The 26,236-nt window shown below is 39.2% G+C and overlaps 2 protein-coding genes and 1 long non-coding RNA gene across 7 annotated transcripts in view; 1 reads left to right on the forward strand and 2 right to left on the reverse strand.

Annotated features, from left to right (window-relative positions):
• Nucleotides 1–69: 69 nt before the first annotated feature.
• On the reverse strand, nt 70–2,913 carry LOC122531563. Its single transcript, XR_006307308.1, has 4 exons — nt 2,840–2,913; nt 1,491–2,197; nt 934–1,011; nt 70–531 (listed from the first exon to the last, which is right to left on the reverse strand). It is a non-coding gene; the product is annotated as an uncharacterized LOC122531563 (long non-coding RNA).
• A 714-nt stretch (nt 2,914–3,627) lies between these two features.
• The window catches only part of LOC122531532, a 43,857-nt gene continuing 21,248 nt past the window's right edge, over nt 3,628–26,236 (forward strand). Inside the window, exons 1-6 of one of the 2 annotated variants that reach the window (XM_043659549.1) lie at nt 3,628–3,738; nt 7,296–8,391; nt 8,477–8,619; nt 8,734–8,881; nt 8,950–9,184; nt 9,404–9,507. In XM_043659549.1, the coding sequence (XP_043515484.1) occupies nt 8,204–8,391; nt 8,477–8,619; nt 8,734–8,881; nt 8,950–9,184; nt 9,404–9,507 (818 nt within the window). In that variant the 5' untranslated portion in view covers nt 3,628–3,738; nt 7,296–8,203. The remainder of the gene's footprint in view (nt 3,739–7,295; nt 8,392–8,476; nt 8,620–8,733; nt 8,882–8,949; nt 9,185–9,403; nt 9,508–26,236) is intronic. The other variant, XM_043659554.1, reaches the window with a different exon arrangement.
• On the reverse strand, nt 9,530–12,564 carry LOC122531547 (prolyl 3-hydroxylase OGFOD1). Of its 4 annotated transcripts, none has more exons than XM_043659583.1 (3): nt 12,402–12,564; nt 10,407–12,285; nt 9,530–9,826 (listed from the first exon to the last, which is right to left on the reverse strand). In XM_043659583.1, exons 2-3 carry the CDS (start codon nt 11,778–11,780, stop codon nt 9,785–9,787), a joined length of 1,416 nt encoding a protein of 471 aa, XP_043515518.1. In that variant the 5' UTR covers nt 11,781–12,285; nt 12,402–12,564; the 3' UTR covers nt 9,530–9,784. The 4 variants fall into 4 exon arrangements, with proteins under 4 accessions (XP_043515518.1, XP_043515502.1, XP_043515509.1 ...); XM_043659593.1 differs by lacking the exon at nt 9,530–9,826 and adding an exon at nt 10,136–10,300 and having other exon boundaries at nt 12,402–12,562; XM_043659567.1 differs by lacking the exon at nt 9,530–9,826 and having other exon boundaries at nt 9,891–12,285; nt 12,402–12,546.

A 26,236-nucleotide genomic window follows, 5' to 3' on the forward strand; every position in this document is an offset into this window, starting at 1 on the left:
ACACACGTCTAAATACAGTGGGGAGCAACACAGCATTGAACCAGTGAACGTGTTGAATTTTGTAGACAATATTAATTTATTTACATATTCTAATAAGAAACGAAAGGAACCTGTTACACATAATTAACACTTTACTACAACAAACGTATAACAGTTTTACAACATTTTCTTTAATTTAGCAGTAACATAATTTTTGTTGTAACTCAATTATGCACCACCCAAAAAATAATAGAGAATCAGAGTTTTATAAATGTTTAACACTTTGTCCATAAGCCTTTTGCACTTAAAAACGGCTGCAATTCGTCTAGGCATACTCTCCACTAAATTTTTACATACTCCCAGAGAAATTGCATACCACTGCTCTTCAAGTTTTTCCCATAATTCGTTGAGATTTCGGAGGGGATTCATATTCTTCCCGTAGTTATAACAACCAAGCGTCTGAGGTAAGGGGTCGCTGCCATCAGTCCCACTGATGAGTCTAGGCATTGGCTAGACCTCACCAAAATCCTACATCCTTCCTCCATCCTCGAACTAATTGTAAACAGAATGTAAATATGTAGATACTATAGAGCTACTCTTAAAGACCTTCATTCCATCTCGAACGTTTTTCGTTATACGTTTCATTACGACGAAATATTCAATTTAAATAAGTTGCTTCCAACGATTTGAACATTTGAAACTGTTGATACGCTTTTATAAGACCATTGTTTATCGAATGACAAACAACCTTGACCTTCGCGCAGAACCAAACGTGAGACATAAACACAAACATTCGGTGCAAAATTGAGTCAGAAATATAAATGAGTAACTGGCAAACCGAATCGAGTAGAAGAAAAATTGTTACCTGCTAATTGCAGTAAAACAATTGTTAATTAATGTATGCAACAGATTCTTTTTATTCACTATTACAATGCATAAATAATTTATTATTACCTGCAACAGTACCAACATTGGTTCAATTTTGCTCCTCACTGTATATCTCCTGATGAATATCATTCTCGTTTCTGCGATCTGAAAGAAAGAGAGAGATCTAGGCAATACACGGATGCATAATATGTGCAACTGAATTTTAAATTGTAATTTCTTGAAGCAAGAGAGCTATGTTAGTGGTCACAAGTAGAAAATTCGTCACTAAAGATTTATACGCATAGACGATACGATATGAGGTATTGCAAAACAATACACGTTGCACCTTTACTGCAATTGGCAGAATCTTGCATCACCCTCCACGATTCAATCATCGTAGGTTCAATTCTCCAATTCATTAACAACTTCATACTATCATTCGCATTTCTACCATCGAATTGAAACACTTTGAACTATTTCACTTTCCTGAAGAAAAAGACAGAAGTATCCAGGTAGAGGAAACCATAAAAGGAGGCAGACAGGGATGATCTTGCAATTCCACGGGGATTAGGTACAAAGTCTAAGGAGCTCGAAAACGTTGGAGAAGGAAATAACAATAAAAACCGATCTTTTTATTTACGTACAGTATTCGAAATTTAAATCAAAGTAGATGCATTTTTCTTTCGTCTCTTGAAGAATAAAGTCTGCAACAAAGTCACGTTTCCTCGAGAATTTAAGAACGAGCTTGACTATGAAGGCAAGAAGAAAAAGTGGGATAAAAATCAAGATATCTGTTCGGGAGAATTTCCTGGGTGCATGCTCGCCGGAGAAAGTTTCTGTATTTTGAATGACCTGAGTCCCTAGCAGGTCCATAAACTATCGCCATAAACCTTGTCCTTCTGGCTGAGCTTTGTCTTACATCAGACCGTGGAGGTATGGAATCAGCTTTCCCGAACATGTGCGAAGACACTGGAGACAAAAGTCGATGGAAAGGGAATCGAGAGAGGTTCCCTGCTTTCTTTCGGTTTACGAATCAGAATTGATCCGACGTCCAGTAGTCTTCTCGCGATATTTACAATTAACACCGAGGGAGAAAAACCCTAATATACAAGCGCGCGTCAAAGATATACAGTCCACAACGCAAAACATTCTCAAATCTCGTACCGCTCGACACGCGCGCGAATAATATTGTTTTTTTTAAATAAAAATATCCAATATCTAGAATACACTGCGAGCAAACAAGATATACGCGGACTGTCTACAAGAAAATCACGTCCTCGCGATTTAAACGCAGCCACAGACGAGGTATATGAATAGACCAAGCATCTTGCGGGGTTTCGTGGCCCCTGACCTGAAATACCGACATAGTAAAAAAAAATCATTGATTTTTCAGCGCACTCTACGTTTAAAACTTTTATATTGCGATTAAACAATTAAATTAATTATTTCATTCAATAAGTGAAAGTCATTTCTCTTAAGTACATTGTTCGAGATTCTTATAAATTATTAAATAAATTATTATTTCTTATGAAATTTAAATAACACTTGAAAATATGACTGAAGAGAAATAAATTATTTAAAGAATTAAATAAATTATTAATTCTTATAAAATTTAAATAACACTTGGAAATATTACTGAAGAGAATGTATTGTTTAATTGTTGCAAGTAAATTATTAGAAATATTAGATAATGTTTGAACACTTAGAATATTCAGAAATATTGTTTAAAAATTCACTTCGAAAGTTTAATCGATGTGCAGCAGGTGATAATCTTTGTCAAATACTTCCAAACACACTATTTTCTATTCAGCAATCAGTAATTTTACAGTTTTATAGAAATATAATTTAAATAAATGAATATAAATAATTTTATCCCAATTTTCATCAATCGTTGTTTCAAATCGTTGTATTCCTTCATCGATGAATAATTGATAATTCTCAAAGCAGATATGGCAATCAACATTTTTTAATTTTAACTTTCATTACTACATACCCTCGTCTGTACTAGTAGTGTTGCAGTGTACTTGCCTGAATCGGTACAGCAGGATGTTGGTAAACGAAAACGGTAAGGGTGTTGAGACCACCCGATCGTGGGCCGAAAAAAAATACATTTTAAACGAGGTCTATTCATGTATCTCGTCTGTGGTGATGCAGTCCACGAGCCTTCCTTATCACGAGTGAACCCGGTCGATAAAAGCCGGTGTACGTGGCGAGTGGTGAAAACGATGATTGCTGAAACGTGAGGAGCGGTGCAACGGTGAAAAGCGCAGGCCTGCCAGTTAGGTGGTCTGGATTGCGACGTGGGAGGCGAAGAGGGGTCAAGAGCACAGGGATTCCCTCGACGCGTTTCGATGCGGTAGTCGACAGCATCCCGCGAGTGGTCGCGATCGAACGCGAGTCAGGGGCGGGAGAGCTGTCCGAGCAGAGGGTTCAAAGAGGAACCCCTGTCTCTTTCTCTCTCTCTCTGTTTCCCTCTCTTTCTCTCCCTCTCCCTCTCTGTTCCTCTCTCTCTCTCTCTCTCTCTCTCTCTCCTTCCTTTTACTCCGTCCACCGCCAATTCGAAAATACCTAGCGTAGTACACTATGTTTCTCTGAGAGAGAAACTCGCGTTCGGACACGCGAGTGAGTCTGACCCGGGACTAGCTCTGTAGTGACAAAATTTCATTTAATAAACACACACGCACACACACACACACATACACATTGTGGGAGGAGGGTGACAACGCCCCAGCGAATTCGAGGTAATCGACGAAATGGCCCTGTGATACTTGAAGCCCGTCGAGGGAGCCCTGGCACGCCTCCAAATCGTCTCAGCTCATCGACAACGCCGATCTGGCGACGTTCGATGTCGGCACAGCAAGCCGCGAAGTGTGTCGTTGCTATTTTCAGGTAGTACGTATCCCACTCGCTGTCCACTTTACGGGCTCCGCATCAGACTTGATAGAGAGCTTTTGCAAGCTTCGCGCGGCCTTCTACCCGCCTGGCAAGCGATAGCCTGTCAAGTTAAACGCCGTTTCAGTTGCTTGGAGCACGCGCGACACATTCTCAGGGCACATGCTCGTTCTTTCTTCGCGCCGCCAGACAGACGGCCAGCCAGCCAGCCAGCCGATTGATTAACTTTTCACGAGGGCAGCCGTTGCGCGCCTATACGCTTCCACCGCGCACGTGCTCGCAGCCGATACGAGCAGCTCCCTCGTCTTGTGGCTGAACACCGACCTTGCCTTACCTTGCCTTGCCTTGCCTTGCATTGCCTACCGCGAGACCACGTTGTTAGGCCTCGATTTATTCTTCGATTACGTTCAATGGGCGTGGATTGGTTCAGAGATAGAGCCTGCGGTGGGTTGGTGTTGATAGAGTATCGGTTGACGATAAAGTATCTGTTAAATGTGATGTTCGAGTGGTTGATGGAATTGTGGGGGGAGGGGGGGGAGGGATGATAAGGTTCTGTTGACTTGGAGTGCTAGGTTGGACGAAGTGATTTTTATTGTGTAGAAAGAAGGTTCAATGATTTGAAATATACTGCGTATACGATGAGAAGATATTGTTTAATGACACGACGATATTGAAGCATAATTTTTCAGTCATACTTGGATGTTTTGGGGTTTTTTTTTCTCACTTTCTTCAAAGTACTTCACTAACTTAGAATAGAGAGATGAGATACGTGTTCTCCTATTCGTTAAGAAAGAAAGAAGAAGCAGTAGGAGTATCGAAAGAAGAAACGCGTAGTTCCTCGTGTTCCTTCATTTCATAAAAGTTTGACAATAAATTAACGTAGTAGCCTGAAACCAACTAAAATGAGAAATGGAGGAAGGATAGAACAGCGAAAACTGGTGAAAATATTAAAGAAAATACTTTCCTCTCCTTCTCGTAAAAATTTCCTTATAAATAAGTTTCATTGATAGTAGATATACCTTGTCCAAACAAAAATGAAGAAAAGAAGAGAGTTAAAAAAGCTCAACGTCTGTGCTCTTCCTCGTTTCGTCACAGATTCGTCAATAAATTAACAATCTCACGATAGATTCATTAACTTTTTTTATTAACGGTATAATTCGTCCAAACGAGAAGAGACAGAGAGTCTAAACCAGTGGGTTTTAGATCGGTCTGTCGAACAGCGTTCGGTAAACCATGACGGTACACAGTATAGGTATTTACGCTTTAATTACTTATTTTTTTCTCTCTTTCTCTCTCTCGCCGCTCCAAAAAGTCACCGATGTGTAATATCACGGTCTTTTGTGTGCCACGGGGCTTCTGTGTGCGCGCGTAAAGCGCAACGATCGCACGTCAAAGCCGGCAGTGAATCTCCGCGAGTCGCAGAGCGCGGACGAAGCCGCGCCAATACGCCACGATAGGTGCGAGAAATCTTCTTTACTCCTTTTCTTTCCTTTTTTTTTTTTTATTCGCACGTGGCATTATCGACTCGTCGCCATTCTCGAAGAAACACTCGTTTCCTCGAGTGCATTTTCGAGCGACTTATAGTCTCTCGGTCGTTAGAAAGTTGACGCTCTGTTCCTTGGAATTTACGCGCTCTATCGCAGTGTTCTGTTAAATAAGTAAGTGCGTCGTTTCAAGTTGAATTGTTTCGCGTCGAAGCGTGCCTGTCGTGCACCTTCCACACGTTTTATTTTTATCGAGATCGATACGATTTGCCGATCGAAGCGAAGATAGCGGTGCAAGTGCACGGCGATTAGTTTCGTGCGAACTGGTGAATGAAAATGTCGTCCACGGTGATTTTCGTTCGTGACCGTTTGTTCGACCGTTCGTGGTTTGTACATTGTCGATCAGAAAACCTCGAGATACTATGCTTGTTTCAAAATCGGAGAAATTGAATAATTGTACAGCAGAGGATCTGTGAGGTATCAATGCATCAACAGCGATGTTGTAAAAATGCACGGACGTGTAATTTAAAAATTTCATTCTACGCGATAAGTACCGAGAATGACTCCCAAGACTTTTCAGCTTATCTTGGATAACGACATTTTTCAATTGAAGGCAAAAATTGTCTCACAAGAAAGCTGATCAAAAAAAAAAAAGAACAATTCTCCGCCTTTCATGAAGATTCTTCTATGGAGATTAATTCTTAATTAGTATATTAACACTTTTCAAAGTCTTCCTCGTACGAAACATCACGCGACCAGCTGCCAATTTTGAAGGAAATGTAGTTGCTGTAGTTCCGATGGTTGCTTTTAAGCGAGGGTGTATCTCTCTAATGGATTCGTTTCAAACTTTACCGAACGACGAGGAAGTTCGATGTTCTTCGCGAAGCACCGGATCACTCCGCGCTTTCTTAATTAGAAGTCGCGTCTCGGAACACAGACGGTGCTTCGTGCAATTATGGAAATCCATATACCGGTTCGACGTAAGCTCCCGTATTCCTGCGGATTAATTAGCCACTTAATTGCCAGTGTCGATTTAACTGAAAGCTTTCGTGCGCATCCGATGGAAACCGCGCGCTAGGCTTTCTCAGTGACAACACGCGCGAACAGCCGCACTTCGATTCAATCTATACACACGCGCACACACACACACATATATATACATATATGTATTCACCAATGCGAATACTTTCTACGATTTGAACCGTATCGTTTCACGAATGGAACAGGCGATCTCGTTTCTTTACGCTCTTCTAGCCGCGAAATACGATGCCTCGGTCACTTACAATAGGCTGAAGAACGCGTTTTGCCGTGACGCTGTGTGAAACGCGACGCGACACTTTTATTTAATAATAGAAATCAAGGAAAACCTCGAAGAACCAAGACACTCCTGGAGCAAATCTCGGGTCGTTTGTTATTGGAAAATTCGTATTGATTTTTACTCGATTATATTTGTTGGAAATGATACGGTGTGTTTGCTCTTGTTGGATATCAAATGAAATTGAAAAGAAATAGTTGGAGGACAGACAACGTCGGACAGTAACATCTACTGATTCTTCTTGTTATCTACGATTTTTCATTCACACGGTATTCACGTTCAGATAAGTGAAAATTCAATCGTCGAAAGTTGATCCAACCAGACACAGAGTAACATATGGAAATTCCACTGTACTTGGAGTTAATTAATCACAAGAATCTTTATTTTCAGCAAACTATTAGTAGATTGGTACAAGACGTTAAGTCGTAATTAGAATATTTAATTGCATTCGTTGCTCGAATCACTAGAATAGTGGCAATTATTAAATTTTCATAAAAATTTCTCAGAAATTTTCACAATTTGACAGATTAAACAAGAGCCCATTCTCCCCAGTTAATTTTCGAGCTTGTAGTGGACGAGTGAAAACTAGTGTCTAGCCGATTGTCCGAGCACAAGTGTCTAAAACGATTCAAATCGCGTATTGTCCTCCTAATCATAATTGACGATTGCGTAACCAACGCTCGAAAATAGGCGTCTCAACGACGTGGTGAGCCACGTCATTGAGAAAAGTCATCGTTAATTTTCGCCTCTCTATTTAGGAAAGTGGAGTCGTAGCGGCGATTCAGAGTGAAGATGAAACGCGAGTGAAACCGCACAAGGCTGTAGAAACTACGGCGACGAGAAAAGGAACAAAAAGCTCGTAAATGTGACACGAGCGACAGGCTCTCCTCGAACATGCAAGGTGCGGATAGCGCGCGAAAGAACAAACTTTTTTCTACGAAACAAAGAGCGACTACGAGTGTTATTTCTTTTATACCAGAATCACATCTATATTTGTAGACTCTTTTTGTACATTTATTCTGTAGTGTAACACTTTAACGAAACACGCGGACGTGGAATGGATAAATCGGCCAGGGTAGGAAATTACAGTGAATTAGGTCGCGAGATCTTATTGATTGAGCGAGGAAATAAGGACGAGTGTCTCCATCGGAATCAATTATCGCATACGCGAGTGCATCGTCAGACGCGTCCGTGCCAATGGATAAACACTGCTTTCTAGTGGGATGAATGAACGTGACCGGTGGAATTTCTTCGCACGGATGTGAGAGAGTTAAGACGCACGTGCTTAGTGAATCGACGAAGATTCGCGGATGGCCGCGCGTGCCAAACACGCCTGAAAGAATCAACCGTTATGACGTGATCCAGCAGCGGGAGGACCTTTAGACAGAGAAGTAGCTCACGAGGATTCCACGGCTATTTTAAGAGCATAGTTTCTGGGTGAAAAGTAGAAACTGACGTACGCGCGTGTCTCCGATAATAGTCGATAATAACGTTGCGGAACAAAGACTGTGAGGAAAATCGAACCTGTCTCAGGCAACGCGTGACAGGCTTTAAATTTTCTACCGTTTTCTTTCTTTTCTTGTTTTTCTTTTCTTTTCTTTTTTTTTTTTTTTTCTACGATCGACGAATAAATCAAACGAGAAAGTGGGGACAAAAGAGACGAAGCATGGAGGGACGACGAAAAATCGAGATTGTCCGCGTGCCTTCGAACGAGCGCGGTAACTTCCGATCGGTGGATGGTGTCCGTAATAGTTACAACTATATTCGTGTGGGCACGTACTGCCCGGAACCGGATGTCAAAGTGGTAGTTTGCGACAGTAAGCCGCCCATCGAGCAGAATCGAAAATTCAAAAAGTACGTACACGCATATCTCGTTCTTTGTCTCATTCTTTGTTGATCTTTTGTTTCTTCTGTTACTAACGATATAACGTTGTTTCAGGCATTTGGGACCAGTTTCGAAGCTGCTCAGACGTCGTCATCACACGGCATATCTCGCAACAAAATCCTGTGATAATATTTATAGCGTGAATAAAAGTACTAGCTCTTTAGACTGGAGAGTTACTCAAACGACGAACGAGCAAGGTAGAGAGAGAGAAAGAGAGAGAGAATCATTCACTTCCGATTACATTCATATATACCGTTACTGTCGAATCAACGTTAAAACTACACGACTAGCATTCAAAATGATCATTTCAGGCTTTCAGTCTCGTCAGAGCAGCAGCCTCGATTGGCGAGTAGGAAGATCCATCAACAAACTGCACTGGAGGGACACGACGCGTAGCGCGGAACAGCTTTCGAGAAGTGGAGCAATCAGTTCTGATCACCTTCAAACACCCAGTACAAAGTACTCATCATTCTATTGCACGCGCTTGACGTAGGAACGACAGTTAATGGGAACTACAAACTTTACAGGTCGAAATTGATCTCGTTGTTACGAAGATTGTCCCCGCGGCTTTCTCGACCGGGGAGTAAAAATTCCTTGCAAGCTTCGCCGACGATTTGCCCGTGGGTGCAGGTAGAGTATTCCTCAGAGTCGATCAATGACGGGCTGCGAGAAGACTCGCAGGAATGCGACGTGAGCTTCCAGAGAGAGTTGCAGCTAAACGAACTGAGGAAACGTATGGCTGGAATCCCTACCACTTCTCAGGTGATTTTTGTTACGTGATGTATACTGCGTTTCGTACGATAGAAATGATCAATCTTTGCTTGAACTCGTGTGGAACAAAAGGTAAATGGAAGGCGTGACCGCCTAATGGTTTCCGCCTCGAGTAATTTAAAAAGAAGACGTGGAGTTTAACGGCGTCGTTTTTTTTTTTTTTACTGACAACAGAAGGATAATTTTTTATCGGGATATTTTACCTCTCAGGTTACCACGAAAGTTACCAAGGATGGCAAGGAACAGCAAAGCTCGACACAGATCAGGATACACGTGCAACAACCAGAAAATGATTGTACTAACGCATCGAAATCGTAAGCTTTATTTTTCTTTTTCCATTTTGTTTTCATTTCGTTTCCATACCCTGGAACAATTTCTCGCTTTTGCATCGAACGTTCAAGTGATGAATATATCTTCAGAATCCCGTACGCTTTAAAACAGAGCAAGCATATACCTTCCAGATACCTGCATGCAACACCTAATTGCACCTAACGTTAGCCCGTAAGTAAACGTTAAACGATGGATGTATCACACCCAATAAACAATTGAGAATGTTCTCTCCGCACTGTGGTCTTAATCTTCACCTTAGATTTACGTAAGACGCACGAGTATCTTTTTGACTGCATCCCAAGTCTATGAAATAAATACGTGATTAGCAGGTGTTTGTAGAAATAAATAACAAAGGAATTGTTCGACGTTAAATACTGATAATTTTTATTGATACGAATACTATAATACACGACGCAGGTTTATCCTGCTCGACGTTCATTATACAATTATTAACTCGCTCGAGGAACATACAAAATGACGACGCGAGTCACATGTGTAATTAATCTTCATAATATGTACAAATTAAATTGTAAAAGTAATCTGTACAGTAATGGTTCACGTATTTATGAAGGCGAGTGACGCTTACATTTTTGAAAACGAGGCATAAGTGGTTGTCTTTCGACGGCACTTCAATTAATACACCGTCTTGCTCTTTAGGATTCACATAGTCTATGGTATGCTCTTCGCTTACATGACCGGTATTAAATTGAATTATTACATCGAGAACCCCCGGTTCCTTTTCTGGATCTGAACATTCTACAGGATCGGATAAATAGTCTCCAATATCGGATACGTCAGAATCGTCGGTATCACGATATTTAGGTTTCTGAGGCGATGAGGCTTTCAGTTTTATCGGAGATGACATCAATAAATTTTTACTCACCGTGCGTGCACACCTCGAATGAATGATTTTTTGTAATGGATCGTTCTCGTCGAATTCCTTTTGCTCGGGGGAACTCAATGAAGTATTGCACTCTGATGTAGTGTTATTTTTATCGTCATCATTGCTATTATTACTTGCGTTTTCTTCGCTATCACTCGAGTATATATTGCTGTAGCATTTCTCGTCGTTTACGTAAGTATAAGGTTCGTTGTCGAGCAATTTATCACATATCAACGTGTAACAACCCGATGTCCATCTTTGGAGCTCTATCTGCATCCTAGGCTTTGTAACTTCCTCCTCCGACACTACTAGATCTAATTCCGTGTAATCTTTAAGCAATTGGAACATCGTAGTCGACTTGAACATATTGTAGAATTTTTTCAATACGTCGGGAAGAGTTTCTTCGTCCGCCACTTCGTAATTACGAATATCAGCTGGTCCAACTTTCTTCCAAACGATTGAATCGGATGCCAGATCTGTTCGAAGTGTTGCATAAATTTCATCTTTCAAATAATCCGATAAAAATGTATACGAATTCCTTTCTACGTCCTCATGAATTTGTTTGATTATTTTAGGAAATAAATAACACTGTGATATCCAATAATCTAAATCAACGGATTCGGGTGTTGGATCTATGTAATTGGACAAAATTTCTGTTCTTGGTCGCCATACACGTGGTCGAAGTGGTCCATGAAACCAACCGTTTATAGACCAACGTGACTTGTTAGGTGATTTTATTTCAGCTACTTGGTGAAAAGAGTTCTCCAAAACTTCAAAAAACACAAGGGAATTGTATTCCGGTATTAATGATTTTACAACATTCCTAGGCAGATTATTCTCATCTGTGTCAAATAAATCCAGAGCTCCTCCATCATCCTCAGTCCAATCTTTTGAGAGGTACAATACAAAAGCAATTTTTCGATCACCCATATTATCATCATGACACAATAAATAATCTGTATCATAGTAGCAAGAGCTTGACATTGATATCTTCTTACTAAGTCTTATTTTAGTGTTACGTTCCATCCATTCTGACAAATCTGACTCAAAGGTCATATACAATAAATTTAAAAATTCCCTATCAACGGTAATAAGATCCTCAGTTTGTTCAAATTGATAAAGATCTATACAATTTCTTTTAATTCTAACATCCAGCAATTCATTCTTTATCTCATCCATTAATTCCTCGTTGCAAATAAAGTTTGATATTCTGCATACTCTAAATGGTTTTGATATAACTTCAAAGTTGTCTGTCTTTATGTCAGTGCGATTATGCCAATGCTCAGAAAATAATTTTTGAAATTTAGCTGAATAGAGAAAATCAGAGATGACAGATTGCTTTTTCCTTTTCTGTTGCGGTTCTCTGTCAGCCATTACTCTATACTTTTTTTAAACGATTGATAAGAATTCTTCTTTATATATCCTTACTCTATCAGTCTTTTTACAGTTATCCTTTGTATCAGCAGTACATGTCCCTTGTTAGTTTTGCTTACAAATACTTTTACAAGTTGATGAACTATATCACATTGTTTCTCATATACGCAGGCAGACATACAATATTATATATAACTTGATCACGTGTGTTTAATCGCCTGTAGCATTAAGTTTTCAATAGAAAATACCAATATTCTACTCAATTTGACTTTCGATTCTTCTCAAAATATCATCCTCAAAGGTTATCACGTATTTGCATTGCAGTTGATAATGATTGTTGTAATTGAATTTCCATTCCAATTTCTTGGCAAATTAATGTCTCATTCTCCGTTAAGACACAACGTCGACGGTAAATATCACAGTTTCCTTAAATATATGCACCAGACAATGCAGTACTTATTTTTCGATACATGCGGTCCACGTGGTCGTCCGAACTGCACGTGTTCTGAAAAGTTGATTGAAAACTCGATAAATAAGATCCCGTTTGCACTGCGATTGTATCGATTTATCGAACAAACGATCGTGCAACGTCTTAAGTCGCCTATCTCGATACTTACGTACCAAGAATTGCACGTGTGTCCAAATTTAGAGAATTAGTTTTGTCGTTCCGTGACACCACAAGGTTGTATTCTGCCCAGGGACTGTTACAACACAACCGCTGGCGAAACCGTTGATTCGATCGGAACTCAGGGACGTCGCGAATTATTCGCGAACCCTAACCATACGTAGCTTTTTCGCTACGTGCGATTCGCACTTAACCTTATTTCGTACCGTCTGACGTCACGGACTGTTGTGAATCGGTGCCGCGTTCATTTCAAATCTCCGTGCCACGTAAATCTTTCTCTTCAATACAATTTCGTTCGAGAAATCGTGTCACATGTGTAATAAAGTCCATTGGATACTAAATATTAAAACGATTTTGCAATCTGTCGTAATACATCGCGAAAACTTCAATATTGTAATCTTTTAATTTAAAAGGTAAATGTAAATACATTTATTTGAATCGCAATCTAATCAATCCACACTTTATGTTTAAATTTACATCTTTGTAAACAATCGTTCAACATCTCAAGTGTTAATAATGTCATCGAAATTTGCAAATAGAATGGAAAAGTGTATTGTTACATTTTAAACTTCGTGCGACTGATTTACTATTTCCGTGCGAGATTACTACGTAGATTTAACGATTTAACTTTCGAATCTAACGACAAGATCTCGATTGTTCGAAATTTGATTTTGAACAGTTCACGAGACAATGGCTGCCATTAGTTCGGCCATTTGCTGCGCGGCGTCGCTGCGCGCACTCGTGTCAAGATGGCGGCAGTGGTTCGCGTTTGACGGATGCTGTTGATCGCGTGGAAATTCGGGGCACACCCTAAACGTTAAATTGTACGAAGTGTGTATCGTCAAGTCGAATGTCCGATCGTCGTGAAATCCTCGTGTGAAGGACCTGCTGGCAATCCTGGAAGCCGACGCACGAGCAATCTGCGCATACGTGAGTAACGACACACCAACGAGACCCACGTACACACAGCGTGACAAGTCTCTCGTCCTTTCGATTTTTTTTTTCTCCCCCGGGATCTGTCAACACGCGGTCCGTCCTTCCAAAAAATGCGCGTTGCCTGCTTGTCGTTGGTCGATACGCTCGACAACCGAGGGGTGGGGTTTTCTTATTGAAATCGGCAATGTAAACAGGCGGTTAGGATACTCGGCGATCTGCCAGTCACCTTTTGTTTGTGTCGAGATCACGTTGTGCCGGGACGTGTTGTGTGTTGGCGAGACACGATTTTACGCGAGCAGTGTTCGAATCGGCTCTGAGTATCACGTCTCGATCGATAATATTCAGCTGTCATTGTCGAATCGCTCGTCCCTTGAATCCGTGTTTCCACGATTCTTCGTTTTATTGGGCCGATCTACTGTCTTGGCCTTGAACCGGACTCTTACTGCCCTACTGTAACGATTATGGCGTGACGAAGCTTTCGAATTTTGAAATCCACACGCTTGTGGAAACCGCAGGTGAGTCAGGTGGAATTCCTCGATCGCACGTCACTCCCGTCATATTCGATTTTCTTATTCCGCCTTGTATGTCCTCTCCCCCATCCTGCACGCGTACAGGGATCTCCGTCGAAGATTCTTTCCGTCTGTAAGTGACTATCGATTGCCATAGAGAACTGCGTTTCTCCCACGTCACACTTTGTTTTTTCCTTCGACTGGTGCCGTGTCTCTATATCCAGTAACGAGAAACACGTATTTTTCAAAATGCCACATAGGGAAAAATTATCGCGTAATTTTGCATTATCGAGCATCGATGCGGTGGAAAAGCACAGGTGTACGATTCTCACAAACGACAATCGGTACACGTTTTCTGTTACAACGTAATGATTGTTTCGATAAGGTGGGATCGTGGAAGTTTCGCGGTGAGGTAGGTCATTCGCCTTTTTTCTTTTTTTTCTTCTCCTTCGATGGAATACCTTCGACAAGATGGCCAAGTGGCTCGTTTAACGATTACGCCACTCGAACCACTAAGCTTGTCGGTCGCAACATTAAGTGTACTGTTAAACTTAAAGTACGTCCATTAATGTCGCTGTGTAAACGTTTCTTATACGTGGTGGTCTACCTGTTTCGTACTTTACTGTTTCTGACTCGACAGTTTCGTATTTCCCTGTTTTCCTCTAGTAAATTGCCTTTACACCTGTTAAAGATGAATTTTCAACCGAGCTTCATATTTATGTGTTGTAATTTAAATTAAAAACATTATACTATAAGAGTTCGTATGTTAGTTTAAATTATCTTCGTTAGAAATTCCTCGTTTAAGATTCAGTGTACCTTTGATTTTTTAATTAATTTTCTCTCAACGTCTTTTATCGAATTTTCAGTAATAATTTGTGCTTCCAGTATTTTTAAAGAACCTTTGTAGAATTATCCCTTTCTATTCATAACAGTTTGAAAGATCTAAACGAAAAGATATCACTCGTGTCAGTAACAAGATTCCTTTTTATCTTCTTTCAATGTTAACAAAATTCTCCACCGATGTAAATATGTAATTCATAGAATCCTAGGATCCACAGCATTTTATTTTAGGAAACTCTTCAGCGTAACGAGTAACAAACTTTTTGAGAAACATTTCCTATTAACGAAAAATGAAATTCCACTTAAAAATGATTCGGAGAACGTAGGAGAGTAATTTAAGAAACTCAATAAATATCAATAACAATTCATTTCCCTCAAATTAGAAAAATTCGATTTTTCGTTGAGAACGATCCGAAAGAAGTGCGAGTCGATTTTCATCACTTGCTGCCAGAGATTGAATATACCTGCAACTTCTCGAAAGATCCTGTCAGATATGACGTTGAAAATACGTCAAGACACCTGGTATGCGGGCGAACCGTTACCTGTTACATCGACGTGAAAAGGTACAATCTATCCTCGTCCGCGTAGCCCGATTTTTTTTTTTTTTTTCTCCCCACGTGTTTTGTGCGCACGTATACGTATGTATTTAGCATACAGCGGTAAAACTCGATACCCCGTTGATATCATTCTTTTAAATAGGGTGGCTTCGAGCCTGAACGAGTCAGGTCAGATTATAACATTGCGTGACTGGCGTAATTATCCCTCACGATGAACCTGCCGCCGCGTAACCACGTATACGGCATTAAATTCCAGTTATCGACCTCGCTGGATCGTTTTTATTCTCCACGGAATCGAATTAATTCGATTCGTTCAACTGGTTTTACCTAGGCAACGACTCAATCGAAATTGGAGCAATCGCAATTATTAACCTTTCCGGAGAATGCAGCTAGCCTAGTTTGATCCATTCGTCGTTGAAGTTTTTTCCTTGGAATGCGCGTTTTTTTTTTTATGATTGGACGATATACTTTTAATGACGACCAGCGGCTGAAACAATTGTCTAAACTGAAGGTTTCTTCTGCAAGTGAAATTCTGCAATTCTGCAAATTGCTGACTCTTTAGCTACGACTGTGCAGTTAATTTGCGTAAGAAATCGAGGAATGCTTATTTGAAGTAGTAAGAACTCGAGAGATGGTGATAATGATTTCGTAAGGACGCGAGACGACGTCGGACAGGCTCGAATACGTGGTTGGTCGGCTGCGAAATATCGCCGAGCCCGTTTCCGCTTTTCTACAGCTTAGAGAACACCACGTAGCGGCACGGAAATCGCTTATGGCATCGTTCGTCAGTAGAGTGCGACGGTATCGAAGGCAACGCGTTGTTGTCAAAAGAAATGAATCCGATTGTCGGTGATCCAAACACGCCGTGACTGTCCGAATCGATTGTCGCGTTGATCCTCGCTTTTACTTCGACCCGCATGCTCTACTTTTCCTCTGTGTTCCTCGATGATTGCGATAGAGGAGAATACCCGATACAAGAGAAAACTTCATTGTAAAAAGTGGAGCGTCATCCTCGCCCTGACTGTGAAACGCGCGTTTATTCGAGCAGTGATGTAAGTTTCACAAACAGAAAAAGAAAAAAAAAACTAATTTATTCGAGACTTATACATATTCACGTTGATTCGTAAGAGTTGTTACAAGAAACGGGTTACAGTGGATCGTTTTACAATCGTGCTTATGACAAAGTTGTTTTATAATTTTTATTTTAATCTAATTTATAATTTATTATTGGTGTTTTCTAATTATCATAGAATTGTATTTTAAAATATACATTCCCTGTCCTGGTAAGACGAAAGAACGTTTAGATTAGCTTTTCCACTCCGTCGTCGTTTTCTTATTTTAAAATTTAAATTCAGCTGATATGATGTCGGTATATGTGCATTTAACATTATACATTCAGTATCCGTAAAGGTCAGCTTTAGACTTAACTAGTACAGTCACTTGAAATTGAAAACCACGGCACACGGATAAAAAATAAACGTGAAACGAAAATCTTCTAATTATAGTAATTACCAGAGTTCTATAAAATTTTATAGTAGAAAAATTTACAGAATACACAGGACGTTTCAAATTGAATGAAATATCGTGTACATTTCACATCCAGCTAGCTTTCATTTCTTAAATTACGTCCATTAAAAATGTAAATTTTGCATAAATGTCCGCAGTCTGGTAATTACAAAACGATGAAGTCATTCGAGTAGGTGATTCTCCAACGACTTTGAACAGCGTATAATTAAAATAATACCAGTCGTAGCCGAAGGATTAAGCAAGAGAGTGTCGCGTTTCGTTTTATGCAGTTGGTTTTCATTTCCGTAATAACAATTTGGCACGATGAGAGAGAGGGCACAAGGACCACGAAAGTGTTCTTATTGTTTCAAGACGAGTCGAATCGACCGCGTGCGAGTTTGGTATCGTCGATACGAAATAATGCAATAAAAGGCCACTTGGCCGTGGCACAGGCAGCTGCTGCATTCTCAGTTCACGCGTTGCATCTGCAACGAGCTGATTGTGATTTCTTTTCTGCATCGTTGTTCCATGAGACGTTGTTTTGAAATCTGTAAAATTCGGTGTTTTATTTATTCTCTCTTTCAACGGGAATTAAACATAGATATACACACGAAGTTCTTGATTTAATTTGAATTCTCTTTGTTTCCCATAAATTAAGAAGAAGAAAAAAGTGAGAATTCAATTTTTCCATAAATGCATAAAATTTCGTTGACTTCCGTTTCATTCATTTTAAAATTCATTCTCCTCTAATTTTCAATTGGAAATTGGTGGTTTAATTGGGACGTTGCAACTACCGTGGCAGCCGTTCTCATGAAATATTGATTCATTTCTGTTCTTTAATCTTCTCAGTAGGGAATCGAGAGTTCGCGAAACAGTGACAGAAAGTCTGCAGTTCACCGAGTGATACAGGAAGTTCGTACAATTCCGTGGGAACATTGTTTCGCCATTACTCTCGTGCAGATTAAAAGCGGCATCGCGTGACGTTAAACAACGCGACCCATTTTCTCGTAGAAAAGCCTTGAAGCGCTCCAATTTTTACTTCTCTATTTTCCTTTCCTTTTTTTTTTCTTTTCTTTTCTTTTCTAACAAAGCACTCGAGAATTTTATTGTTCGGTTCACCATTTTTTAGGCGTCCAGTTTTCTGCTAGAATTCGTAATTACAATAGACTGTCGGCCCCTGGTGCAGAAACTCTGTGTTCGTTCAGAGTGCCTGCTCTCGGGTTGCGCTGTTCGTTTTACACGAATCGTGGTACATACCGGTTCTGGACGATCGATAAAAAGGATAGAGAACTGCAGATAGTTCGCACTCGACCATTTCTTCCAGAGGAAATGAAAAAACTTTGACGGTAGATCCCGTGTTCTTCAGAAATTACTCAATTTCGTTCTTGAAGTTGTTTCTTATTTCTGTCTTTGAGTCATTGTACTCTCGTTGAATATCCAGTTTGAATAGCACAGTGACTCATGAATGTACTTGAACGTTCGTCACACAAAATTCATGCGTAAAAGAAATTTCATTCGCGATGAATGAGACATAATTGAGATTCTCAGCAGCCAAACTTGATCAACTTTATTTTCACTCGTCAATTTTATTCATTTATTCGAAAAGAGAAATTTTATTTTTCTAAATTTATTCATCGTAATATAGTTTCAGTAAAAGTTATTAAACTGCGAATTACATATAACATACAAAAATATATAAAATACATTTAAAGGAATTTTTTTCTGTTCGAGTTCCATTTTTCAAATTACAATATAAATTCGCATCGAAATTTTTAGTATCGTATACGTATCAATAAAAATTTAAGACCAACTTGAGAAACATATACAGAAATTAGATATTTATTACAATACAAATATATATTTGGCTTCTGAGAAACTCGCGCGATACTTTCGTGCGTGTTTCTCCATTGTCTTGAAGACAGTGTAAACGAAATATTTGCTGAGAGGTGTAATTTAATCGGACGTGCTATCCAAACGCCACCATTAACAAAAGCCAAATAGCACTTTATCGATGCTACGTGTTCCGCTTTTACGGGATAATGATTCAATTAAAAGTACATCGGGAGATTATCGTAACCGTGGTAACGTTTCCCCCTTCAGTTTGATTTCTATCGTCTGTACGAAAAAAGGCAACGTTAATTAGACGAACGAGCAACCTTGGTCGTTTCGTTTGTTCGATATATCCAACAATTCGAGGTACGCATGTTGGTTTATCACCAGGCAACCGCGTTACATTGGCACTTAATGATTGGATAACGGCGACACGATCAAGTGAATGAGATTGTGGGATCATCCCATTCATATTTTATCTTTTATCGGGTTATTGGCCTGCGAACCTGGACGAGAGAAACCCTCTCTGCGATGGTACTTGATTTTATAGGCTGATCGCTATCTGATATCGATGGAAATTTCCTTCAGGAACGTTTAACTTTGCTCGTTTGAGGGTGCAAAGGGAGGAAGAGACTCGCGAGAGGTTGAAATGTCATTCTTTTCCGCGACTATTGTATCCTTGCTTCCTGCACTCTTCTTTTTTCTCGCGAAGTAGAATTGGAGATTGAATAGTAACTAGGCTGGGGATTTTTATACTTTTGTGAGGAATCTGTGAGTGAAAAAATTTAAAGAGCAGAAGAAATACTCAACCTCGTTATATAATGTATAAAAGGCAAGGCAAATTTTCTGTTTCAGAATTCATTTTTTACAAAATATTTTGAAACTGTAACAAAAGATGATCATCTATAAACTGTAGATATTTGCGCAGTTTCGTACATTTTTGTACATTTATATAGCCACGATATTTAAATAAAAATTTATCTTGCCCACCAAATATTGTACAAACGAACATCTCGTTTTATTCTGTACATTTTTCTACCCTCGAATTTCTCACGAAAAAAATAAATAAATAAAAATCAACAGTCTGCAGTTGATATTATCTCGCTCAAAGAAAATGAAATGTCATTGCTGAAAGTGGTCGTTAGTGTTAACGAATCGATAACGAAAGAAGCGGCGCACCTTGATTAACACGTTGACACAGTAAAGTGAACAGGTTCGAAGTTCACTCTGCGAGAGATCGCTAAGACGTGGGAGAACAACGGTGGAACATTGGTCGATTTTATGCCCGCTACTCGGATTAATATCTGGAACATAACAGGTTCTTTTATGGTGGCCCATTCGGTCTCGCCTCCTCGTATAATTTATCACGTTCGCGTGGGCGTGTACAGGCTCGCGACACACAGGCAACCTGCATCCCGAGTCGCTTTCCCTTTTTCGGAAATCCGGTTCCCCGCTTCCCTCCCACCCCTGATCGTAACACTGCGCGAAAGAAGAACAGAGACGACCGGTGAAAAGCTCGCGACGCACATCCGCCTCTTTCGACTGTCGCTCGAAATATTCTTTCAACAATCGGTCTTTCTTTTTTTTTTTCTTTTTTTTTCTCTTCCTTTCTTTTTGCCCAACGAAAATAGAATAGCGGCGTCGCTGCCCTCCAGTGAATTCCCTGGGGTTGCGTTTCCCGCCCTCGATGGTGGGAATTTTAATTGAAACGCGAGACGAGATTGGCGTAGGCTCGTTAGCGTCTAGGCAGCAACTTTACGTTTCAGCTACGAAAATTATTTTACGCGTGACGCCTTGTTCGCGGTGAACTTTACAATAAATTCTCGACTTGTCAAAATGAATATCAGAAGAGAGTAGTAAATTAGTTTTTTTTTGTAAAGTTTATTTTAGAAATTAAACGTTGAAATTGGAAGAGCACGTGAAACTAATATTTTTATATTATCTTGGATTATTGTTGAAATAATAAGTCTAAGCTGAGAGCAGTTATTCTAATAAGTCACGTAAGATCGAAAAGTAGACATTCATGTTGTTTAGAAATTCATAGCTCCGATTTTCTCGATCGATGTGGCAGCTTCGATAAATAATATCAGATACTTGTCATTTAATATCAGATACTTGTCATTTAATAGATACAGACACGAATAATTTAATATTTCTTTAATTTGTTGTTTTTGCATTAATCGAAATATAATCAAATATACTTCTGAACCAGAACTAGACTAGAATATATCATAGAATCAATACATGCAAAGTGATATATGCATTATTATATATATATGCTAAACAGAAATTTTATTTTATTTCGTAAAATTATCGTTTGCCATTTAAACTTTCCTCGATCCGCTGATTCATTTCAAAAAAGTTCATTTCAACAGTTAATCTCAATAGTGGAAAAAAAAAGTGATGAATCGTGGTTTTGTACAGAGCAAACTGGTATGCGAGGAAACACGCAGCTGCAGACAATGTGCACTAATGAATGATAATTAATCGCTGCCTCCGAGAGCAATGATTACAGCTGCGCCGGTAGTCATTTACGATTACAGATTATTTGACGCTGGGACAACGTCGCGTAGTCTGCAATTATGACCGGATCGCGAGGATATTTTATATTTTATAATCGTTCAACGATCGTTATCGTAAAGCTAAAGTGTTTTCTTCTGTCGTCTCTCCTCTTCGACCACCTGTGAACCTTGACACCAGTATTGTCCACTTTAGAATATGTGTACCATATAATTTTAAACACTCACGATATGGTTACAATCCTATTTAGAATTACTAATTAATGATTAATGACAATTTTATTCTGTATATAGATCGTAGTAGTTCCTGCCTCGAGTTTATTTATTGACAGTTTTAATTTTATTCTTCTGTAAACTTCTCACGTTCTCTACACTTTTTGTCGGAACAGAACATTTTCTTTCAGTCAAACGGAAGAACCATCCTGGTATGCAATGGCGAGAGTATAAATAGGGAAACGTTTGAATTCAATCGATTCTATATTGTGAGAAATTTTATTTCTATTCTTCTTTAACAGTACAGCGTTTGGAAATACAAATTCTCGTATTCTGGAGCACTATAATTTATAAATTATATTTGTAAAACTTGTAAAAATTGAGAATAGAATTTCTGTTTCGAGTAATAATTAAGAAGCTCCTTGAACATTTGTAAATTTGTAATAATAAATGAAAAGTTTCATAATAATTCAAACATTTGACTGAATAATGTTCTTCAAGATCAGTCTCGTACTAAAACTTTCAACTTCATTCAATTAACCATTTCTCTTGGATGGACCCTGCTTCCAGAAAGCATCGCGATCACAAGATAAATTAAATCAAATTCAGTAGAATAACTTTCTTTCTTGTTTGTACTCTCGCCACTGCACTCGTTGTTAGTTAATAGCTCGATACACGATACTGTACAAATGCACGCAATGTTTAGTACCACTGGTCACACAGATGATCGAGCACGAATAACAAAATCCTCTCTTCGCTCATTAACATTCATATCATTGACGAACGATGTATCACAAGTGCACGCAATTTCAAAATGGCACGGACGATCATTGCCCTTCTTGTGTCTTTACGAGTCATCATCATCGTCGCTGGCGTTCAGCCAGCGTTCATTCACTTCCCCGTAAATCATGCGAGAGTGGTCCCAAATCGAGACTCGGTGGTTCAGAATCATTATGAAAGTTTTAAAAAAAAAGGTATCGTCAGGGATGTTGAAATATTTAAACGTCATAGTTTTACGCGAAATAGAAGGATACAGGTTTTAAAAATTTCACCGCGTGATATTATTAATAATATTGGTACGTAATTTATCCTTGATTTAATTAATATTGTGCTTGTATCGAATTATCGTATCATTATTCACAGAGTTGCGAAATTGCGTAATTTTTGTTTATTCAGTGTGTCATTCATTCGTGAACTGCCAAGAAATCAATCTGGACCACTGTGAAAACGCTGATGTGCGTACATATTTCTCGTGAAAACGAAAAACTTTCGTGAATCTCTTCTCTTTAAGAGTCAGCATCGAAGAATGCCGTGTCACGAACCCGCTTCTCGTCTCGTCTTCGCGAAATTTGCAATTTGGGATTTTAAACCAGGCCGCTCGAGTTCGAGGAAGCTTCGACCGTGTGTGTGTATGTGTATGTGTATATATATATATATATCTTAAACAAAGTAACCGATTCAAATTTATGCAAGATCTTTTTCTTTTTTTTTCCGTCCCCCTTTTTTCGCGCAACAAATCCCCGCGTGTGTTGAAAGGAAGATAGGGGGGCCTAGTTGGCTGGATTCTGGGTCGCGAACGTGAACCCACGCTCAATTTATGCACGTTCCTATCAGAGGCTGGAAAGTAGCTCCAATTGGCTCTAATTTTTCGAGTGTCTTCATTAAAATCGTTCCTCTCGTCCGGTGTCTCCTCCGAAAGTGTTCGCCAGAATTGACAGTAGCGTCAAACAGAAATCGGTACTTCCCTTTGTAAAGAATTCGAAGAATTTCTTCTTTGAATTGATGACACTTTCATAGGTGTTCAAATTTTTCGAAAACGTCTATCAGTTAGGTAATAGATTCTATAAATTCTATAAATTAGTTTGCGAATTGGAAATAGTATATCTCAAATATTCGAGATTTAACTTCTAATAACTTCGTCATTTTGTAACATTTTTCTTTGAAAAAAAAATTAGATACATTAATAAAATCCGAATATTTTCATATTGTGTAGTTATTCATGAAACACAATTTACAAAGATCATTTTCCCTTAGATCTTCCGTTGTAATAATCTAAGAATAGAAAAAAGAAGATCGTTATCGCGTAGGTATAATAATTCGAGGGAAAACGCTTACAAATATCATTATATGCATTTATTTCATAATTGTTCAATTATTATTGTTCTACACACAAGAACCCAAGCGTCGAACGTATAGCGACGAACGAAAGCATACAGTGCTATACCATACATTTTTCTTACCAATTATAATTTACTTTCGTAAATTATAACTTTTCATCGCGTTTTGTCTGTTCAGTCGATAATTAAGTCCACGATAGTTCATTTGAAGTGACACTATTGTCTCTATTGTCGAGTAACGCAGAATCAACAGAAAAATATGCAATTTGCATTCGCGTTCCGCGGATGATTCAGTTAAAAAGCAAATTAACTCTCGCGGATCATATTAACGGTGCAGGCATCGCGTTGGCCGGTCGTTATGCATTCTTCCGTTGCACGTGCAACCGGGTGCACGCCTTTTATTTCCTGTGAGCCGTATTTCGCGTGAGCGCACCTTCACGAGAGAGAGAACCGCGCCGTTCTTACGATAAACTCCGCGGTAAAAATAAGCCGGCGCGAGTGCAACATTCCCCGACCGATTTCCAAAAGTGACTGACCCCGAAAGTCGACCCCTAAATAAATACGGATTTATCTCGTCGTTCGTCGCCAGCAGCCCGCACCAAGGAATTTATGCGCCGCTATAAAAAATCCCCGTTAAAATGCAGTTTGCCCAAAGGAATGTTCACGTGTCAGCCAACTTGTTCAAAATTGTCTATGACGCTCAGCTCGGTAATTTATAGCTAATTTTTTGGGTGTACTTCTTGAGATTGTACTTTCTCTTGAAAGATACGGATGACCATCCGAGATGAAATTTGGTAATTTTTGATGAAAGTACGGAAATCACAGGAGTACTTGCAACTTTCCAATTCGATTTTCAATTTGTGCAAGATATTTTGTAATTATTCGTCCTCATCATCATTGCGAAACTGGAAATGTTTGTGCATTTTTTTCGGGGGAAATTTAAGATTCCAGAATCTGTACAGTGTGCAGAATTATATGAAATAAATCATAAATTCGAATATTTTTTCTGATATACAATTTATTGACTCTATAAGAAGATAGCATATGTAGTTTTTAATTTCCGGTTTGTCCAAAATTAATATATATATATATACTCAACACAAAATGTATATAAAATTTGTATTAAATATATATTATAAAATATATATATATAGTATAAAAATTGAATTAAATATATATTATGCATCATTATTAATTTTTCTATCAGAATTTAAATGTGCAATTTATCGATCACTCGGTGACTCGTTATAGGTTCTTAATTTGTTGTTGACTTAATCATTTCCTATTCTATTCTATTGTCGAACTATTGTCGCAAATCAAATCCAAAAGTTATGTGAATAGTAGTGTATCTTCGATATACGTATATCTACGATAATAGTATATATAGTATATTTTCTAAATCTATCGCCAAATCTGAGGTGTCCTGTACTGATCTTCAGCATCATTCGGAATTGCCACGACGATCGAGACGACAAAACGGAAACTCCATTACCGAGGTGAAAGTCCGGTAATGAATTCACTGGAATCGGCATCTCGCGTTCCTTGTTTTCCGCGTTTCGTCTCGCCCTGAAAAGCCACCCGTCCGTCAAGGAAGTATATTTTTTTCTCGCACTCGAGCAGAAGAGAGTTGTTTGTTTGAGCTTCCGTCAAGATACCGACGAGGGAGGAGGGAAAAAAGAAAAATCGAAGAGTTATAATCGGTGTCTTCTTCCGGGGCCACGAGCCGCGACTGTTAATGCTCGAGACTCCTCTCTCCCTTCGTTTCTCAATTTGTCATTCCCATCGCGTGGCGAAACAATGCTTGCGATTTCCGCGCGTTGCTTCATTAGAATCGCTCAGGATGCGATAGATTGCCTCGGTAATATCGAATCGACGTTGCTTCCTTCGCAATTATTTCCTCCCGCGTCGATTTCTCGTTATCTTTTGTTTGCTCATTGGCGAATTTTGACGGTGAAGTTCATCAACGCTGAAACTGACGTGGGAAACGATCAGAAAATTGTAGAAAATCCTTCGTTTCTGAAGGTTCGAACGATTTTTCGTAAAATTTCCGCTGTACTTTAAAGTTGTTGTATATCGAGATTGTGTACAACAGGTCGATATACAAACGATTTCATTCGCTCTAAACTAAATTTTCAATGATTGAATCGAGTGAATTTTTTGCTGTTCAAAGGCAGTGTATTTTTCTGAGAGTACACGGTACATAGTGTTTGGGTTTAAATTTCCTAATTCAACGAGCAAAAGGACTGTCTGCGAAATTAATTCGTTGATAAGCTGCATCGTGAGGAGCATTGACACGGAAGACTGCAATGTCCAAGGATCGTGAGACTGTACAGGAGGGAAAGTAAAAACTTTCTTTCCTACGTAAAATGCACTCACGTAAACATGTTTGCCAATCTACGACGTGTCCACCTACATGGTGCGAAATGAGTCACGTTCTGTGCAGAAGGACAGAATCATCGAACGACCAGTAAGAGTGACACTTTGTACGAACAGGCACTTGCGTTTGAATCATTGACAAGTCTGACTGATAAATTTTCGTAGTATTTATTTATTATTAAATTCACAGTACCTGTTAGATATATAATTTCGCGATAGATCGAGCACTCGAGACATTTGGAAGGTAATTTTGATGATTTGAGGTGCTTGAGATTTTATCCAACGTTCAAACAATATTGAGAAAAATTTAATAGTATCAAAAAATAATACGTCAATATGTATCGACGTGATGAAAACTCCATTGTCGAATGATAATTATAAACTCTGTTGCACGATCAGAACGCTCGGTCACTGCAATTTTCAAATAA

The sequence above is a fragment of the Frieseomelitta varia genome, unplaced genomic scaffold (genome assembly GCF_011392965.1).
Source record: "Frieseomelitta varia isolate USP_RPSP 00005682 unplaced genomic scaffold, Fvar_1.2 scaffold_136, whole genome shotgun sequence".
Taxonomy (NCBI): Eukaryota; Metazoa; Arthropoda; class Insecta; order Hymenoptera; family Apidae; genus Frieseomelitta; species Frieseomelitta varia.

What these genes read in the sequence shown, in the direction of transcription:
- LOC122531547 (XM_043659567.1), bottom strand. Translation starts at nt 11,780, where the DNA reads ATGGCTGACAGAGAACCGCAACAGAAAAGGAAAAAGCAATCTGTCATC.